Source organism: Ictidomys tridecemlineatus, chromosome 5, assembly GCF_052094955.1.
Source record: "Ictidomys tridecemlineatus isolate mIctTri1 chromosome 5, mIctTri1.hap1, whole genome shotgun sequence".
NCBI lineage: Eukaryota > Metazoa > Chordata > Mammalia > Rodentia > Sciuridae > Ictidomys > Ictidomys tridecemlineatus.
This window is the reverse complement of record NC_135481.1, coordinates 158,845,795-158,867,203: the sequence shown is the minus strand read 5'-3', so window position 1 is coordinate 158,867,203 and position 21,409 is coordinate 158,845,795. Positions and strand designations below refer to the sequence as shown.

The 21,409-nt window shown below is 35.7% G+C and overlaps 1 protein-coding gene across 10 annotated transcripts in view; it reads right to left on the bottom strand.

Moving 5' to 3' along the window:
• Dzank1 (double zinc ribbon and ankyrin repeat domains 1) overlaps window positions 1-21,409 on the bottom strand; it is a 75,239-nt gene that overhangs the window by 13,577 nt on the left and 40,253 nt on the right. For all 10 annotated transcript variants that reach the window (XR_013439528.1, XM_078051352.1, XM_078051350.1 and 7 more), the window contains 4 exons: window positions 11,866-11,985; window positions 10,671-10,835; window positions 8,995-9,202; window positions 1,428-1,531 (listed from right to left, as the gene is read on the bottom strand). Coding sequence is in view for 9 of the 10 variants with exons in the window: in XM_078051352.1 (XP_077907478.1) it covers window positions 1,428-1,531; window positions 8,995-9,202; window positions 10,671-10,835; window positions 11,866-11,985 (597 nt within the window). In the remaining variant the exon portion in view is untranslated. The remainder of the gene's footprint in view (window positions 1-1,427; window positions 1,532-8,994; window positions 9,203-10,670; window positions 10,836-11,865; window positions 11,986-21,409) is intronic.

Sequence of the window (21,409 nt, the reverse complement as noted above, 5' to 3'; positions counted from 1 at the left end):
ATTCCTCCCTTGCAGGTTTGTTACAAGGACTGAGGAACACAATGATGATATGAAGTGTACTATTAAATGGTTAACTCTTGCTCTTATGATACTATTGTTGTTATATATCAACAGCATGTAATTTTTTTTTGGCTTTTTCTTTTTTTAAAATTTGTTTTAATTAATTATACATGACAGTAGAATGCACTTATATACTTTGGTGTATCATATATAGATGGGATATAATTTCTCATTTTTCTGAGTATACATATTATAGAATCATATTGGTCATACAGTCACATACATACATACAGTAATAATGTCTGTTTCATTCTACTATTTTTCTTATCCCCACATTCCCTGCCTTCCCCTCCTTTCACTTCCTTCTATCTAATCTAAGGTGACGTTATTTTTTTTCTTTTGCATTACAATTCTTTTTTTTTTTTTTAAGAGAGAGAGAGAGAGAGAGAGAGAGAGAGAGAGAGAGAGAGAGAGAGAGAGAGAGAGAGAAGAGAGAGGGAGAGAGAGAATTTTTAATATTTAGTTTTTAGTTTTCGGCGGACCCAACATCGTTGTTTGTATGTGGTGCTGAGGATCAAACCTGGGCAGCACGCATGCCAGGCGAGCGCGCTACCGCTTGAGCCACATCCCCAGCCCCATTACAATTCTTAATACACATAAATACCATGCTTTTTGTATTTCTGTTTGTGTATAAAGTATATTGACATTCAATTCAAGTCTTCATACATGTACTTTGTATAATGATGACCATCACATTCCACCATCCTTGTTACTCCCCTACCCCCTCCCTTTCCCTCCCACCCCTCTTCCCTATCTTGAATTCATCTATTCCTCCTATGCTCTCCCTCCCTACCCCACTATGAGTCATCCTCCTTATAGCAGAAAAAACATTTGGCATTTGTTTTTTTGGGATTGGCTGATTTTACTTAGCATAATCTTCTCCACACCATCCATTTACCTGCAAAAGCCATGGTTTTGTTCTTTTTTAATGCTGAGTAAAATTCCATTGTGTATATATGCCACATTTTTTTTATCCATTCATCTACTGAAGGATGTCTAGGTTGGCTCCACAGTTTAGCTATTGTGAATTGTGAACAGTATGTAATTTACATGCACAATCCGGCTGGATTTAACTTTTCTGGGTCTTTTAGCTCTAGGCATTAGAATTCCTGCCACAGCCTGTGTCATCTAAGCATGAGATGTTCAGAGTCATACTATCTTAAGCCAGGTGTCCCAGAAAGAAACCCTGAGACAATTTTCATGTGCACATGATTTATTAGGGCAGAGCTCATAGGGGAGAACAGTAAGAAGGTGTGGAAGGTAGAGCAGGAAGGGGAAATGAGTTAAGCAAGGTGCAATTTTAGGCAAAGTCCTGAAGGAAGCCTGATCCCATAGATGTTCTAGAATGGAAATTTCATCTCACCCACCTTTCCCATCCTGGGTTCTGCAATCAAGGCTCGGAATTCAGGGTTGTTCTGAGCATAAGACCTGAGGTGAGCAGAGATGTGATCCAATTGTCTTCTCCAGTATCCTAAAAAAGAAGAGAAAGCCAGCCATATGGATACTTCTTCTAAGAAAGAGATATGATAATGTAGACTATATATTCTCAATGAGGTTATTTTCCTTTGCCAAATTTAGTGATGGTTTGTTCTTTTTAATTTTTTTTAATATTTATTTTTTAGTTTTCAGCGGACACAACATCTTTGTGTTGTTTTTTTTTTTGTTTGTATGTGGTGCTGAGGATCGAACCTGGGCCGCACGCATGCCAGGCGAGTGCGCTACCGCTTGAGCCACATCCCATCTCCTGATGGTTTGTTCTTATTGAACCTCAGCTATGCACTGGAATAAGTTCCATCCTCCCTCGCTTCCTATTATACATTATTAATCACCGAATATTTCAGAATCTTTTTTTCAGGGGGGTGTATAGTAGGGATTGAATCCAGGGGCACTTTACAACTGAACTACATCCTCAGGCTCTTTTATTTTTTATTTTTGGGACAGGAATTCTATAAGTTGCTTAGGGTCTCACCAAGTTGCTGAGGCTAGCTTCAAACTTGTGATCCTCCTGCTTCAGCTTCCTGAATCGCTGGGATTACAGGCATGAACCACCATGCCCAGCTGAATATTATACAATCTTAAAAGAACATACTTGAATGTCACCGAGGCATCTTCTTTTTCTTTTATTCTATCCCACATATAACATAAATATTTTTTTTAAAGAGAGAGTGAGAGAGGGAGAGAGAGAATTTTTTAATATTTATTTTTTAGTTATTGGCGGACACAACATCTTTTTTTGTATGTGGTGCTGAGGATTGAACCCGGGCCGCACGCATGCTAGGCGAGCGCGCTACCGCTTGAGCCACATCTCCAGCCCCAACATAAATATTTTTAAAATGTACAGTTTGGGTTTGGCAAATATATACAACCCAGTCATATATAGAACATTTGCATCATTCCTAAAAGTTTCCTGTGTTCCCTTCTAGTCGGCATAGGGTTAAAACATATTCGAATTAGGTGTCACCACTTCAAATTTGGGAGATTTCACATAAGCCAGGCTGTCTGGTTTCTCATGTTCAGGTGAGGATGCAGTGGCACTTTCTGTACAGGCCCATTTCCTGGGGCAAGGAGCAGGTGTTTGGGATGAGACCTCAGCTAAGATGGCAGAATGACTAGGGGGCATCTGGGATGGCTGGGTCTTGCCTCATGTTTGCTGTCTATGCTTACTCAAATGTCTGCATCTTTGTTCTGGGTTGTTGGTGGGTGTTACAGTTTAGATCTAAAAATATCCTCAAAGAGCTCTTACATTAGGCAACATAGCAATATTCAGAGGTGAAAAGATTGGATTATGAGAGCTTTAACCTATGAGTGAATTAATCCATTTGATGCATTAATAATTTGAATGGACCACTCAGTGGTAAACATGTGCAGGGAGGGATGGCTGAAGGAAGCAAGTCACTGGGGTGTGCCCTTGGGCACTGTATCTTGTCTGTGACTCCTCTCTCTCACTCTCCACTCCCCCTGCTTCTTAGATGCCATGAGCTGAGGTTTTCTCTGCCGTGCCCTTCTGCCATGATGTTCTGCCTCACCTCAGGCCCAGAGCAATAGAGTTAGTCAATCATAGACTGAATCTCTGAAAACCATTAACCCCAAGTAAACTTTTCATCCTCTAATTTATTCTAGATGGGTATTTTGGTCACAGGGCTGATTAACACAGCTGGGATGCCTCTGTTCTCCATGTGGCATCATCTTGCCTCATTTGGTGCTGGCTTCCTGGAGAACAAGTAGAAAGTTTTATACTTAAGGCCCAGAACTGTCATGGTTTCTCTTCTACCACTTCCTATTGGCCAGGGCAAGTTATAAGCCAATCCAGATTCTAGAGGGAGGGAGATAGCTTCTTCCTCTCGAGGATAAGAGGATATAAGTGATCATTCTGGCTATCTCCACTGACACTCTCCCACAGGACTGATACCAAGTTCAAGTTCATGAGAGCTTAATCAGACTGAATCAGGAAGATTCAGAGAGCAAGAGGAAAGCTGGGCATGATCAGTTTCTGGCATGGCAGCTTCACTGAGTTCAGTGCTCTCACTTCCCAAACTATTAAACAAAACAAAACAAGAGAACAATCATAATTTAAATTCTCTGGAAATAGTTCTAAAGGCAGACAGCAAATGAAATAGCAGTTAACAAAGAAAATATACTAAAACTCAGAACACTACTTTTGTGGTGTTGGAACCATGATCCATATCCTTTCACCTCCTCTTAAATGAGATTGATGGAAATTCCACTTCAGATACGTATATCCAGGAATACAGGGCTCCCTACCTCTGAGCTTCAAGTCAAACCTGCAGTATCTTCTCAGGAAGAACAGGATTTTAGTATTTCTCATCCTGCCCCAACAGCCTATTGCATAGGCTAAGTCCTGCGCAAGTCTAGTCAAGAGATGGGGGCTCCCTCTTTCTGCCCACTCACCTCCCATGGGCTGGGAGCTCTACCTTGAGTCTGAAACACTGAGAACACAGGTCCTGATAACCTATTCCTGGTCCATTCATCCCAGGTCCTATTTTGGTAGAGGTTAAGTCCCCTGACCAAAAGCTACATTGGTACACTTTCTCTGCTGAGTGCTTAGCCTCTAAAGCAAGGAAATGACTTTATTTGCAACAAAGTGTAGGAAAGTTCAATCCTAAGGCTGCTCTCAAAAAAAATGAGGGTCATAAGTTCAAGGCCAACTTCAAAGACCCATCTCAAAAAAAAAAAAAAAAAAGAAAGAAAAAAGGCAGAGGATGGCAAAAAAGCAATTGCAGAAGACTGGTAGATTCACTAGAACCAGGGTTATAAACAGCTAAGAAGAATCTTCTAAGGCCACACAAAAATATTTAAATACTGACCATGGAAACTCCCTGAAAAGGATCCCAAATTGGATTAGATTAGTCTATGGAGAAATTTATGCCCTAGGGCATAGCTATAAACAATACAGCAATAAGACAGCAGTAGTAAGTGAAGCTTAATGGGCTGGCTGTGGTCAGGGAAAAAAGATAGTCAGGGAGGGCCTTGCCAAAACCACCATCATCCTAGAATGAAAGGGTACATGCCAGGGCTTACCTTCTCCAAAGACCAACATCAGAGGCTTCATACAATAAGTATGAAATAAAGTTCACTAAAATGATCTAGTTAGTCATTAAACAAACAAGGCTGGAAGGGAGGTTAATTGAGTGAGTTGATATCATGTTACCTAAAATGTCCAGTTCTAACAAAAAATTACAAGACGTGAAAAGAAACAGGAAACTCCAACCCAAACACAAGGAAAAAAGCAGGCAACAGAAACTACCTGTGATAGCATCCAGATGTTGGAGATTTTACAAAAACTTCAGAGTAGCTATTACAAACACGTTCAATGCTTATCTAGTTTATCTCTGAGGACATCAGTTCTTCAGGTGAGCTGGCTAAAACTGGTTGAATCTAAGATGGCTACCAGAGTGACCACCAGACACCCTCCATCTAAATCATAATACCATCTCATGCTAACTGACGCTCTCCCAACACCATAATTCTTGATAACTGTCATGATAACTACCATAAAGAACCACAAAAGGATGTGTAATCGACGTGATTCTGCAATCTGCATTTGGGGTAAAATTGGGAGTTCATAACCCACTTCAATCTAATGTATGAAATATGATATGTCAAGAGCTTTGTAATGTTGTGAACAACCAATAAAAAAATAAAAAATTAAAAAAATAATAATAAAAAAAATAAAAGGCAAAAATTATCAAACTGTATAAAAATGCAAGACCCAATTATATATAAAAAAAAAAAAAGAACCACAAAAGGAGTAAAAAGACATGATACCTGAATTCCTAGAAATTTTCTACTTATTCCCGGAAAAGACATGGATATCCTCCCTTTGATTAGGCTACCCCCCCTTATTTCTTTTACCCTGTGTTTATAGGTTCCTTACTCCCAATGAGTGGAGAAGCTGATCTGTGAGGCTTTCTCCCTGCTTCTCCTATTCTTGGACAAGAGTAACCTTCCTTCTCTTTCAATCAGCACTTGGTCTTGTTACTGGTTCCACAATTCTCAGAGGGAAAAAAGAACTGGTTTGGGGTAAAATTAATAACAGGGTAATAGTAATGCTTCATGAAATCAAGAATATAAATAAGCAGATAGAAATTATATAAAAGAACCTAATGGAAATTGGGTAGCAGAAAAGTACAATAACTGAAATAAAAAATTTACCAATGAAGTTCAACAATAGCTTTGAACTGGCATAAGAAATAATCAACAAAAGGAAAAAAATAGATCAATTGATATTAAACAAAAGAAAGTACACAGAAAAAAAAACATTAAGAAAAATAAACAGAACCTGAGACCTGTGAGAAACTATTAAGCACACCAACATATGCATAATGAGACTCCCAGGAATAGAGTCAGAGTAAGAGGCAGAAAAAAATATTTGAGGATATGATGGCCAAATACTTCCCAAATTTGATGGACATGAACTTAGACATTTGAGATACTCAAAAACTCCAAGTGAGATCAACTCAGAAAGATTCACAGAAAGACACATTATCAAACTGTTGAAGAACAAAGACAAAGAAGATCTTGAAAACAGAAAAGAAGGGACTTATCATATACAAGGGCCCTCAGTATAATAACAGAAGATTTTTAAACATAAATCATGAATGCCAGAAGATAATGGGATAACATATTCAAACTACTCAAAGAAAAAATTACATATAAAACATTGTTGGAATACACTCTATATTAGACCATATGGAGTCTCTACAGATTTAAAAGATAGACATCATCCAAAACATCTTCTTATACTACAAGATGAAATTAGAAGCTGGGCATGGTGACACACACCTGTAATCCTAGCTACTTGGGAGACTGAGGCAGGAGGATCACAAGTTTGAGGCCACACTGGACAACTTAGTGAGACCCTGTATCAAAATAAAATTTTTTAAAAGGGCTGGAGAAGTGGATCTGTGATAGAGCACTTACCTAACATGTATCAGTGTCATTTAGTGAAATACAGAATAGAAAAACAATTAGCAAAGTTTCAAAAATTGATTCTTGAAAAGAACCAACAAAATTGATTAGACTGACTAAGGAAAAGAGAGATGTCTCAAATTGCAAAAATCAGAAATGAAGTAGGGGACATTACAACCAACTGTACTGAAATGAAAAATATTATGCAGATGAAGATATAGTACTAGGGAGCTCACTGAAAACTATTATAAATAATAAGAAAAAGTTCAGCAAGATTAGAAGATATAAACAAGATTAAAATTTAAAAATCAATTGTATTTCTATATATGCAATAAAAAATACAAAAATGAAATTAGGAAAATAATTCCATTTACAATAGCATCAAAACAACAAATACTTAGGAATAAAGAGTTAATGAATGAGGTATGATACTTATGTCCTGAAATCTACAAAACAAAACTGAAGGAAATTAAAGAAGATCTAAATAGGTGGAAAGACCTCCCATGTTCATGAATCAAAAGACTTAATATTAACTGTATGTGGTAATGTTCATCTGTAATCCTAGTTGCTTGGGAGGCTAAGGCAGGAGGATCTCAAGTTCAAGGCCAGCCTCAGCAACTTAGAAAGGCCCAAGTAACTTAGCGAGACCCTGTCTCAAAATAAAATATGAAAAGGGCTGGGGATGTGACTAAGTGGTTAAGTGCTCCTGAGTTCCAACTCCATTACAAAAAAAAAAAAAAGAGAGAGATGAAGACAAAATTAAAAAGATATCAATATAAGATACCAATTCCTATCAGGACTCCAGCTGGGTTCTTTGTAGAAATGGTAAGTTTATTCCTCAAAGACTCAAAGACAAAACAATCTTGAAAAGAAGAACAAAGTCAGAGGACTCATACTTCCTAATGTCAAAACAAAGGGCTGGAGATGTAGCTCAGAGGTAGAATGCTTGCCTAGCAGATTCAGGGCCCTGGGTTCAATCCACAGTGCAGAAAGAAGAAAAAAGGAAAAAAAAAAAAGTAATTACAGAGAAACAGTAATCAATAACGTGGTTCTGGTATACGAATAGACATGAGACCAGACCAGTGCAATAAAAACAAAATCCAGAGTAGGGTGTGGGGCACATGCCTGTAATTCTAGAGTCTTAGGACACTGAGGTAGAATGATCACAGGTTCAATGGGAGTTTTGGCAATTTAGTGAGACCCTGACTCAAAATAAAAAATAAAAAGAAGTTGGGGGTACAATGGAGTGAAAGAGTGCCCCTGGGTTAAATCCTCAGTATACACACATACAAACACATGGAAAGGAAGGAAGGAAAAGAAAGGAAAAGAAAGACTGAGTTCAAGGAAATGTTAATTAAAACTATAATGATGGGGCTGGGGGCTCAGTGGCACAGTGCTTGCCTAGCATGTGTGAGGCACTGGGTTCGATTCTTAGCACCACATAAAAAAAATAAACAAAAAAATAAAAAAATAAAGTTGTAGATGCTGTCCATCTACAACTATAAATTTTTTAAAAATTATAATGATGTATCACTTTCTACCCACTAGAATGGTTATAATGAAAAAGTTAGATAATAACAAGTGTTGACAAAGATGTAAAGAAAAACAGAACCTTAACACACTGTTGGTCAGAATATAAAATCATGTAGCCATGATGGAAAATTGTCCTATAAAGTTCCTCTATAAGTTCAATATAATGTTACCATGTGACCCAACAATTGTATCCACAGAAAAACAAATGTTCACAGCAACATTAGTCCTAAGAGCCCAAAAGTGAAAACAACTCAAATATCCATCAACCAATGAATGGATAAACAAAATGTCATATCATCCATATGATAAAGTATTATTCAATCATAACAATGAATAGAGTACTGAAACATGCTACAAAACACAAAAGAACTGTGAAAATATTACAGTAAGTAAAAAATCCAGACACAAGAGACCATATATTTATGCTTCCATTTATATGAAATGTCCAGAATAGACAAATCCATGAAGAGAAGATTAATGGTTGGTGGGCACTTGGGAGAGAGGATGAGGGGAGTGTCTACTTAAAGAATACAGGGTTTACTTTTGGAGTGATGAAAATTTTCTGGAAATAGATAATGATGTTGGTTATAAGCTTCTGTGTACTGAATTATACACTTTAAAATGGTTAAATGGTGAATTTTATATTATGTAAATTTTACCATAATAAATAAAGAGATAATGGCAGATCATAATAACAATGCAGACAAACAGAACACAATAGAAGGAATCCACATGTACCATGTGAGTGATGAACTGGGAACAGGGCTATGAGTTACAAATAGAAGAGTACTCAAAGTTTAAGAAAGAGATATTATTCATACAAAAAAAATTACTTGAAAAAAGAAGAATGAAGGAACTTACTTTTTATACATGAAAATAAACTAAAAGGGAGAGGAAACAAAAAAGAGGAAACACTCTTTCAGATAAAGAATGAGTTTCCTGCTGACCAGAAGAAAGCATGCTTCCCCTCACCCCTTCCTGGGCTGATGGCTGTGAGGGGAGGCTTGTGGTCACTCCTCTTCTCTTGTCTCTGCTGTTGAGAAACCATTTCCAGCTCCTTCTTTGCTAGCAGCCTGCCAGATGGGTAGAACAGGCCAACCGTCTGTGTGCCCATCTCCTTCTTTGCCTCAGGGTCAGATCTGGGCAAAGGAACATTTAGGGGCTGCCAGGCAGATCGGTGCTATGAGCAAGGCAAAAAACATATATAAAAAAAATTAGAATATAATTTAATCAAATCCCTATATCCATTTTACTTATAGAAAATATTCTCATCCAAATGAAAAGTATGTCTTTTTTTGAACTAAGGGGTTTTTACTAGCCCTTGTCATATCGTACTTGTTTCTGTCTTTCTAGAAGTTCTCAGCCTGGTCCATGAAACCACTCAATCTCCTTGACCATTTATTGTCTCAAATTCAGAAAATTAAAGAATGTTTCCTGTCTTGCTAAGGGCATGAAAAATATCTATACTCTTAGCTCTACAAATCAATGGAACATTACCTTCAATACTCATCTCGACATACTCAACTACTAGGCACAAACACTTTCTCTGATGCACTCTCCTATTTAGGAACCTGACAGTGTTGTACAGGTTGTACAATGCACAAAGTCATTGCATCAGAAAGGTTACCATTCACTGGTGGATGACATACATTTGTATATTTATTACAACAATTTTTCTGGTAGAGGGCGAGAAGAAAATGCCTAATGGTAGTCAAGAGCCTTTAGAAAAGAACATCTTTGTTTCATTTACACAAAGGTGTCAAATGGGCTGGGGGGATGTCCCAGGATCTTTTAATCTTTCAATCTGGCTTACAAAGGTGATGAACTCCCTAAAACTATATTCAAAGTGCTGAGTGCATGTGCATTCTCTCTAAAAATTATCAGTTTTTTAAAATAAAGAGATGAGAAGAAACCTGGAAAGTCTTCACCTAGCTTAGAGAAATTTATAAAGGCTAATAAGAACCAATTATTAGACCTTAATTGCTTCTGAAAATAACCATATGAGATTTTTGTCAAAACATGCCCAGGGGGGCTGGAGATACAGCTCAGTTGACAGAATGCTTGCCCTGTATGCACAAGGCCCTGGGTTTAATCCCCAGCACCACAAAAAAAAAAAAAAAAAAAAAAAAAAAGCCCAGATGTTATAAATGGCAAAAACAATCTTACAAGCTTGATCTAAGTTTTCTGAAATATAATACAAAAGTAGAGAGAAAGGTTCTCTGAATACTACCACAAAAATTCAAGAGAAGTACATTCTATCCAATGTATATGAAATCCATTTCTCCCTTGTGGCATTACGCCTACTGCCTTACAAATGCTATTAGACCTTTATCTATGTTGCATATTTTTTTTTTAAATATTTTTTTTTATTTTTAGTTCTTGGCGGACACAACATCTTTGTTGGTATGTGGTGCTGAGGATCGAACCTGGGCCGCACGCATGCCAGGCGAGCTCGCTACCGCTTGAGCCACATCCCCAGCCCTCTATGTTACATATTTTGATCTTTGATTTTTAAACAAATCATCTGAGTGCTTAAATCCTAGTTGATTGCATTTCTTTACAAGTTCATGTGAAAGGTCTAATACTGGCTCTCTTCCTGGGTTAATTCACAGGTTGAAGTACACCAGTTCTTACTACAGAGGCCTTACCTCAGAAAAAGGGTGAGGTGCTCCAGCAACTGTTGCTAGGCTGCTGTCCCAGCTGAATCTTGCCATGGACTTCACATAAATTCCACAGGAGCCACAGAATCGGGCAGACAGATGATTGCTGGCTCCACATTTAGGGCAAACAGAGTGAGTAGCAGGAATTCTAAGCTAGGGATAGGAAATATTTTACAACATTAGACTTATAATTTACTCTCATACCATACAACCTCTAGCCACTGGTATAGTATGTGCCTATACCTTCTGACTTAGCAAATCTACCTTTTAGAATTTATCCTATAGATGAACAAGTACTCAAGGAAATCTATTCCAGGCCATCTCCTGCATCACTATGATTTTAGAAGATAAAACTGGAAATAACCTAAGTGTCCAGCAATAAGGGATGCCCTAAATATATGACAGTATGTACAGACAATGGAATATTATGAAGCTATTGGAAAGAATAATGAGGTGCCAACAAGATACATTGCTAGGTGAAAGAAATAGATCAGTGTTCTTAGTAAGCACCAGTTATATGTGCACTGACTAGCTAAAAGAACTCCTTAGAAACTGGATAACAGCAATTCTGTAGGGAGAAAAACTGCAGACTGAGATATGAAGGGAACTAACTCTTCACTCCAACCTTTTTTATTATTTGCATGCAATATTTAATTAAATAAATACATAAATAATTTTGAATGTCTTGTTTAAGAGGTAGACAAACAATTCATCAAAGAGCAGTCAATAGTTAATAAATGAGTGGAAAAGGTTTAACCTCAAAGGAATGTAAATCAAAACGGCAATTAGACAGAATTCTTAATATAAGAAAATCTCTTATTTGTATCTCCATTTTTTAAAAAATCTCTGTCTCATTACAAGAGAATCTCTGATTTCTATCTTTAAAATTTTTTTATGTATAATTTATATGGCATAATTTCATGATGGGAGAATGATATAAAGTTTGCTATAAAGAAGAAGTGATTGGGCTGGGGTTGTGGCTCAGTGGTAGAGCGTTTGCCTCGTATGTGTGAGGCACTGGGTTCAATTCTCAGCACCACATAAAAATAAATGAATACAATAAAGGTCCTTCAACAACTAAAAAATATTTTAAAAAAAGAAGTGAAGCTGTGAGAGAAGAGGCTCTTTCTAGGTTGGTGGAGGGATGCTCAACCTGAAGAAGGTCAGTTTTAAAAATACCCACTGTGGCTCCACACCAGTCACAGAAGGACGCCTCGCAGACATTCTGGCGACCACAGAAGCAGGAAATGGTGTCTCCTTTCTGGGTGGGTGGAGGAGGAGTTTTATCTCCATTGCATATCGACTGGTGAAAAAACAGCATTTACAGGCAGGATCAGTACTATATTCTTCAGTTCCTCCTCCCAATCCAAAAAGAATAAATCCCCCAAATAATGCAAATCCTCCAAATAGAGCATTTTTTACCCCAAAGGGTAAAATTATGGTGCACTTTACCAACTAATAAATTAGCTCAAAAAGCACACATTCCTTCCTGGGGATCACAGAAAGTTGATGAAACTGGTGCCTCCCACATCTTGATACCCCTCAGTATCTATAATATCAAAGGCAGCAAGCCCATCATTGACCAAGAGAGTGTATACAGAGAACTAAGCTACCGAAGGTGCCAAGTCTGAGGTTTATCTTCTATCCTTTGGCCTTCTGGTTTCCATAGAGAGATGCGGATTTATTTTCCACATGTGACACCTGAAAAGAATTGCTTTATTTTGGAGAAGGAGACAGAATGATTTTATGAGAATTTCTAAGAGTCTTTTAGGTAGACCTAGATTGGAATTTTTGCTCCTGTTTCTTACTCACTAGTGCCATGTAGATTTTCTCACTTCCCAAATTGGGATAATAGTAACAGGAACAGCTATCTGATCACCTACTAATTATGTGGACATTGTACTGCTCCTGTACTCTCCCATTAACCCACAGTGATCGGTGTTATCACTGTCCCAATTTTACAGAGATGGGAAACTAGGGCACAAAGGGGTAAGATCCATGATTTGAACCAGGCCACCTGATTCTGAAATCTGACTTTTACCCAGGACTTCACCCAGCCCCATCAATACCACAGCTTCCTCCCAGGTCTATAGGGGGTTTCAGATGATTAATGGCAAATAAATATATATAAGAATGCTTAGCATAGGGTGAAATTCTCTGTGTTATCTTTCTGCCATTCCATCTTGCTTTCATTAGACTCTGATTTTTTTTTTTTAAGAGAAGGGACAATAATTTCACAATTTTTTCCCACTAGCATGATACCTGATACCTTGGTACATGAAAGTTATTCAAATAGTTATTGACTCAATGAATAATTGATTCAATTGGTAACTGAACCCATGTGCTGGCTCATAGTCCATATATAATACTAGGAATGTGCATATCAGGGAAAATATTTTCTAAAGATAGTTTTCCCTCAAAGAAAGAAATTTCAGTTAACTTTATTTGCCCAGATAGATCCTGAGTCGCTTCAGGGCACTCTTATCCTAAAACAGAAACTTTCCAGAGAAAGATTACACCAGCCCCTAACACTCAGAGATCTGAGAAAAGAAACCCTTTTATGTATGTTTATCCTCATTTCTATGCAATTAGAGAGACTCCTTCATGTAAATCAAAGGAGAAATGCCTTGCAAACTTTCACTTCAGACCTTACATTTCAATCATCTTTGTGGTGTTGAGATTGTTTTTTGTTTGTTTGTTTGTTTTGTTGTACTATAGATTGAATGAATCCAGGAGCACTTAACCACTGAGCCAAATCCTCAGCCCTTTTAATTTTGAGATAGGTTCTCCCTAAGTTGCTTAGGGCCTTGTTAAAATGCTGAGGCTGGCGTCAAGCTTTCGATCTTCTTGTTTCAGCCTCCTGAGTCACTGGGATTACAGGCATGTGCCACTACACGCCCAGCTAAAGTTTTGATATAAATCTTATCAACCAGGGCTTCAAAACACAAAGGCTTCAGACCTTTCATTGAAATGCATTTACGTTTGAGTGGATTTTTATAGAACATTGCTATAAAAAAAGAAAAGTTATCTTACCACATCGTATTAACGCTGCTGAACAAAGAAAAAACATAAAGCTATCAGATTGAATATGCATTTTTGCTTCTATGGCACTGCAATAAATACTATTTTTCTGACATCTAAATTCCAATAAACCACTAAGGTAGAAATACAATTTTTAAAACAAAGTCAATTTTGGGTTTGTTCCTAAAACAATTTTGCTGATAGAAGAGACCCAGAAACAACTATATCATGGATAGTTTAGAAAATCAAATTAAATTATTTTTCCATTTACATAAGAAGTCCAGAAGACCTGAGGAAAGAATGTCTTAGAAAATAAATCTTTTGATTGGAAATTTATTTAAATCTATCAGCAAGATCATTCCTAGGGTGATTCCATGAATATTTTCCATTTTTATGCTTTCCCAACCTCACTATTATTATTTGGTGTTTTAGAAAATTATATGATATATTTTAATGATAGAAGAATGATATAAAGTTTGAAACCACATTACCAGACAACTATCAACAAAAGGTTATCCTAAAACTACATGAGATCTGATTGGGGAATATGTGTTTTCTAATAAAACTCACCAGCTCATACCATCCTCAGTTTTGTAAAAAAAAAAAAAACATGTAATAGAAATAATATTTTTTAAGTACATAGATTCTGATAATGGAGTAAGAACACACAACTATAAAATCTGCTCATAATACATGAAGGTAATGAAGAATGAACAAAAGCAGGTAGATTCATACCAAATACACACAGGAATGGGTGGGAAATCATAACATTTTCATAGGATTTATAATGTATATAGGTATTACACATGCATACACATATATGATATGTGCATATATGTTACACATAACATATATGCTATATATAAAACATAACATATATATCTCAATCACAAAGGAAGAGAGGAGAGGGAAATGAACCTATATGATATTGAAATCTTGTAACCAATCTTACAGCCTAACAAAGTATATGATGGAAAAATTGGGTCAGGAGCATAGTTGGAGGAGGTCTTTCTTCCATGGGAGCATTTTTAAATTTAATTTTTTTTCTGGTGCTGGGAACTGAACCCAGGACCTTGCATGCAAGGCAAGCACTCTACCAACTGAGCTATGTCCCCATCCCTCTTTTTAAATATTTTAATTGAAATGTTAAAATTTTATATATATTTTATATATATATAAAAATATATATATTTTATATATATATAGTATATGACATGATACCTTGATATATCAATTGTGGAAGGGTTAAATCAAGCCACTTAAAATGTATTACCTCACATACTTTTTTTTTTGAGGTGAGACCACTTAAAATTTAGTCTTTTAGCAAGTTCCAAATATATAATATATTGTTACTAATCATAATTACAACAACTATAATAGATCTCTTGAATTTATTCCTCCTAACTAAAACATTGCCTTTGAATAACATCTCCCCAAACCCACATCTCCCAATCTCTGGGTAACCATTTTACTCTTGGTTCTTACAAGTTTATGTTTTTACACTTCACATCTGAGATCATTCAGTATGTCTTTTTGTGCCTGGATTATATCACCTAACACAATGCCCTTCAAGTTCATCTATTTTTTGTAGATGACAGAATTTCTTTCTTGTTCTAAGACTGAACAGTACTTCATTGTTTATATATATCACATTTTCATTATCTGCTGATAGAGGTTGAGTCCATGTCTTGGCAATTATGACTAAGGCTGAATGAACACAGGAGTACAGACATTTATCTTTTTGTCATAATGGCTTAACTTCCTTTGGAGAAATATCCAGCAGTGGGCTTACTGGATCATATGGTAGCTTTATTAATTTTTTGAGGACCACCCATACTGCTTTCCATAACAGTTGTACTAATTTACATTTCCATCAACAGTGTGCAAGGATTCCCTTTTCTCCTATCCTTGCCAATACTTGCTAATTTTTGTCTTTTTTTTTTTTAATAATCGCTGTTCTAACAGGCATGAGGTAGTATCTCGTGGTAGTTTTAATTTACATTTCTCTGATGATTAATGATGTTGAACATTTCTTTTTTGTATGCCTGTTGGTCATTTGTATGTCTCCTGAGAAGCATCTGCCCAGGTCCTTTTCCAATTTTTTTTTAATCAGATTGTTTGTTTTCTTACCATTGATTTGAGTTCCTTACATATTTTGAATATTATCCTCTTTCTTATTGGACATGTGATTTGCAAATATTTTCTCCCATCTGGTAGACTGTCTCTTCATTCTGCTGATTGACTCCCTTGAGTGCAGAAGCTTCTTAGTTCGATATAATCCCATTGGTCTTTTTTTTTTTTTTTCTGTACTTTGGGGTCATATTAAAAAAAAAAAAATCATTGCCCAGACCAATGTCTTGAAGTTTTCTCCTAAAAGTTTTTCAGTTTCAAATTTTATGCTTAAGTCTTTAACCTACTTTGAGTTGATTTGTTATACATATATGAGATAAGGGTCTAGCTTCATTCTTCTGCATGTGGCTATCCACTTATTGAAGAGACTGCTCATTCCTCAATGTGTATTCTTAGCAACTTAATCAAATGCATGATTTATTTTTCTGAGTTTTATATTCTGTTCCATTGATGAATGTGTCTGTTTCTATGGCAGTAACATGATGTTTTGATTCGCTATAGGTTTGCAATAAATCAGGCTTTTATCTTTTTGCTCAAGATTGCTTTGGCTATTCTGGGTCTTTTGTAGTTCCACATGAATTTTAATATTGTTTTGCCTAGTCCTGTGAAAAATGTCATTGGGATTTTGATAGGAATTGTACTGAATCTGTAGATTGCTCTGGGTAGTATGAACATTTTTTCCACATTTTTTTTATTGATGCATTATAGTTGTACATAATGGTGGGACTCTTTGTTACATATTTGTACATGCACAAATATTATAACATATTTGGACAATAACAGCCCCCAGTATTTCCCCTTCCTCTTCCTTCTTCCCTCCCCTGGTCTATTTCCTTTACTGATTTCCCATTGATTCTCATAAGATATTCCCCCCAAACTTTCTTTTCTTTGTTCCTAAATTCCACATATGAAAGAAAACATATGGTCCTTGATTTTCTGAATTTGGCTTATTTTGCTTAACATAATGTTTTCAAGTTCCATCCATTTTCCTGTAAATGACATAATTTCACTCTTCTTTATGGCTTAATAAAACTTCATCATACACCATTTATCTTTATTCATTCATCCATTGACACTACCTAAACTGGTTCCATAGTTGGGCTACTGTGGGTTGTGCTGTTGTAAACATGGGTATATATCATTATAGTATGCTGACTTTTAATTCCTTAGGATAAATACTGAGGAGTGGTATAACTGGCCATATGGTGGTTCCATTCCTAGTGTTTTGAGGAACATCCATACAGATTTCTATAGTGGCTAATTTACAATCCAACTAATAGTGTAAAAGTGTTCCTTTTTCTCCATATCCTCTCCAGCATATTATTTTTGTATTCTTGATGGCTACTATTATCAGTGTAGTTCTGATTTGCATTTTCCTAATTGCTAATGATGTTAAACAGTTTTTTCATAATATTTGTATTTCTTTATTTAAGAAGTGTCTGCTTAGTTCTTTGTCCATTTATCAACTGGGTTATTTGGTTTTTGGTGTTAAGTTTTTTGAGTTCTTTATATAGTCTGTATATTAATCTTCTGTCAGAAGAGTAGCTAGCAATTCTGTAGCTTCTCTCTTCACATTCTTGTTTCCTTTTCTGTGTAGAACCTTTTAAATTTGATGCTATCCCTCCCATTTATTTATTAACTCTTGGCAATAATTTGAGGAACACTGGTATTAGTTTTTCTTTAAAGGCTTGGTAGAATCAGCTTAGACTCCATCTTGTTCTTTGTTTTTCTTTATTGGGTGGCATTTTATTACTGCTGCTATCTCATTGCTAATTATTTCTCTGTTTAGGTTTTCCGTGTCCTCTGGATTCAATTTTGGCAGGCTGTATATGTCTAGAAATGTATCCATTGCTTCTAGGTTTTCCAGTTTACTGGAGTTTTAGTCCTTAATGATACTTCAAAATAGTCTTTCATGACACTCTGGACTTCTGAGGCACCTGTGGTGATATCTACTTTTTCATTCTGATTTTATTAGTTTTGGTCTTTTTCTTTTTGTTAGTTTGACAAAGGGCTTATTGATCTTGTTTATCTTTTTGAAGAATCAACTCTTCATTTCATTGATCCTTTGTAGTTCTTTAAAAATTCTCTTATTTCATTGATTTTGGCTCTAATCTTAATTATTTCCTTCCTTTTACTGGCTTTGGAGTTGGAATTGGTTCTTGTTTTTCAAGGGCCTTGAGTTGCCTCATTAGATTATTGGGAATCTTTTTTATTTTATTAGGTAGCCAATCATACCTATACACTTTAACTGCCTTCAGAGTGTTCCCAAGGTTCTGGCATATTGTATCATTATTTTCATGAGAATTTTAAAATTTTAACATTTCTCTGCATTCATCACTCAACACTGTATCATTTATGTAGTTTCTATAGGTTTTTTTGGTATTGATTTCTAATTTTCATTCTACTAAGGTGCAAGAAATTATATAATTTTTGGTATTTTCTAAGAGTTGCTTTGTGGCCTAAAATGTGGTCTACTTTGGAGAAGGTTCCACAAGCAGCTGAGAAGAAAGTGTATTCAGCTATTCTCTCATCAAATATTCTATAGAATCTGTTATGTTCATTTAGTTTATAATATTTTTTAGGTCTGAAGAGTCTTTACTCAGTTCAATATTTGGATGACCTATCTATTGGTGAGAAAGGTGTGTTGAAAGCACCTGGTATTACTGTACTGGGGTCAGTCTGAATCTTTAATTCAAATAATGTCTCTTTTATATACGTAGGTATACCAATGTTTTGGAGCATAAATATTTACTATTGTTATATCTTCTTGTTGGATAATTCTCTTTACTGTTATAAAGTGATCTTTTTTCTCTCTTCAGATTAATTTTGGTTTGAGGTCTGCTTTGTTGAATATAAGAGTAGTTACTCTTGCTTGTTTTTAGACTCTGTTGGCTGGGGTATATTAATTTCCTTCCTTTCACTTTCAGCCTGTAGATTACTTTGCTATAAGGTGAATCTCTTACAAACAACATATAGTTGGGTCTGGTTTTTAAATCAATTCTGCCAGCCTATTTCTTTTAACTAGGAGTTGAGTCTATTTACATTCAAAATTATTATAGAGATGTTTAATACCTTTTACTTTATTTCTAATGTTTAATTTGGTTCTTTTGTTTGCTTAGCTGCTCTTCAAATGATATTGGTCTATTTGTGAGCTCTTGAGTGTTTTTTATGTCTTCTATATGAAGTACTGTCTGTAGTGCCAGCTTAGTGGTCATAAATTCTTTAGTTTCTGCTTATCTTGGAAGGTTTTTCAATTCTGAAGGATAGTTTATGGATACAGCAACCTTAGTTGACAGTTATTTCTTTCAGAGCATGGAAGACATCATTCCAAACTCTCCCGGATTTTTTAGTTTGTCTGAGAAGTAATCAGAAGTAATCTGATGGGCTTGCACTAAATATGGCCTGACATTTTTCTATTGAGACTTTAAAAATTCTATGTTTGTGCTAGGGTTGTGGTTCAGTGGTAGAGTGCTCGCCTAGCATGTGTGAGGCCCTGGGTTCGATCCTCAGCACCACATAAAGATAAATAAATAGAGCCTGGGGCTGGGGCTCAGTGGTGGAGCGCTTGCCTAGCATGTGTGAGGCAATGGGTTTGATTCTCAGCACCATGTATAAGTAAATGAATAAAATAAAGGTCTACTCATCTAAATTTTTTTAAAAGATAAATAAATAAAGGTATTGTGACCTACAACTAAAAAATAAATATTAAAAAATTCTATATTTGTTCTATGTGTTAGATATTTTAATTGTAATATGTCATGGAAAAGTTCTTTTTTGATCTTGTCTATTTGCATTTCTGTATCTGGATGTTCATCTCATTTTCAAGGTTCGAAAATTTTTGTTATTATTTCCCTGAAGAGGTTATCCATGCTACAAGCCTGCATCTCACAACCTTCTTCAATTCCAATGATTCTTAAATTTGATTTATTATTGTTGTCCTATAGTTCTTTTGTATGCCGATCATGGTTACTTATTTTATCTTCTTTCATACTGTCTGCATCTTCAAGGTCAGCCACTTGGTCTTACAGTTTTAATATTCTGTCTTCAGTATGGTCTACTCTATTAAGATGTTGAGCTGAACATTTTATTTGATTTATTGTATCTCTCATTTCCAAGATTTCTGTTTTGTTCTTTTTCAATATCTTTATCTCCTTATTCCTGTGTTGGATTTTATGCATCTGTTGGGATGGATTTCTCCTCCACTCTTATGTGTGAGCCTTTTAGGGCACAGCCTTCTTTTGCCAAAGTGTCCTAGATTGATCTAGATTGAGACAACTTTTAGGTGTGATATCCATAATTTTGGTGTTAATTCTGATTTTTCTATTTGAGTAGGTGTCCCTGAGTGGGACCTGAGTACCCCCCGCCCAGCTGTTCCTAGCTGGAGCCTGGTTGTTAGTTTGTCTTTTCTGTTTTTTGTATTAAAGCATTGCTGAAGTTTGAGTATGATTAATTTGTGTGTGGAATAAGATGCACTATCTCTTGGTTGGGTTTAGTTTCTACCTGATAAACTGGTAGCATCCTTGTAGATTCCCAGCAGCTCAGAAAGAAGTACTCTAGCTGCTTGAATCCAAAGTCACAGAGCAAACAGAAATGCAGCCTTTCCCCTATTTGCCATTTTGAATCTTTCTTTCTTTTTTTTTTTTTTTTGTTATTGGGGATTGAACCTAGGTACCCTTAACCACTGAGCTACATTCCTAACCCATTTTATTTTTAACTTTGAGACAGGATCTCGCTAAGTTGCTGAAGTTGGGCTCAAACTTGTGAGCCTCCTGCCTCAGTAGGATTATATGCATGTGCCACCATGCCTGAATGCCATCTCAAATCTTTAGTATGAACATTTTAACAATATTAAATTTTCCAATCACAATCATAGGATGTTTATCCATTTATTTGTGTCATCTTCAAATTGTTTCATCAATGTTCTACAGTTTTCAGTGTAAAGGTCTTTCGCTTCCTGTAGTTGAAGGTTTCGATACTCCTTTTTCAATATTCGCTAGAAGAACTAGACAAAAGTATAAAAATAACATAAGATCTATACAATAATCCACTTATAATTAATTGATATTTAGAGAATACTATCCCAACAATGATAGGACACACATTATTTTCAAGCGCACCTTGTATGTTTTTTAAGTTAAATCATATGCCGGGCATAAAATGAATCTCGTTAATTTAAAAAAATGAAATCATATAGAATGTCTTCTCTGACCACAATATAATTAAATTTTACATCAATAAAGTACAATAATTAGGAAAAGTTAATTTGAGAATTAAATAATCACCTTATAAATGAGTCATAGGTCAAAGAAGAAATCATACAAAAATTAGAAAATTTTGAACTAAATTATTGTGAAAGTACAACATAAGTACATTTGTGAACGCTGCTGGAGAAGTTCTTAGAAATCTGTAGCTTGTGTTTTAAAAGAGAAAAAATATGGAATTAATCATCTGAGTTCTCACTTTCAGAAATGAGAAAAGAACAAATTAATCCCAAGAAAAAGAAATAATAGAAAAACAAAATGAAAAACAGAATGCAAAACAACAGAAAAAAATCAATGAACCAGAACCTGATTCTT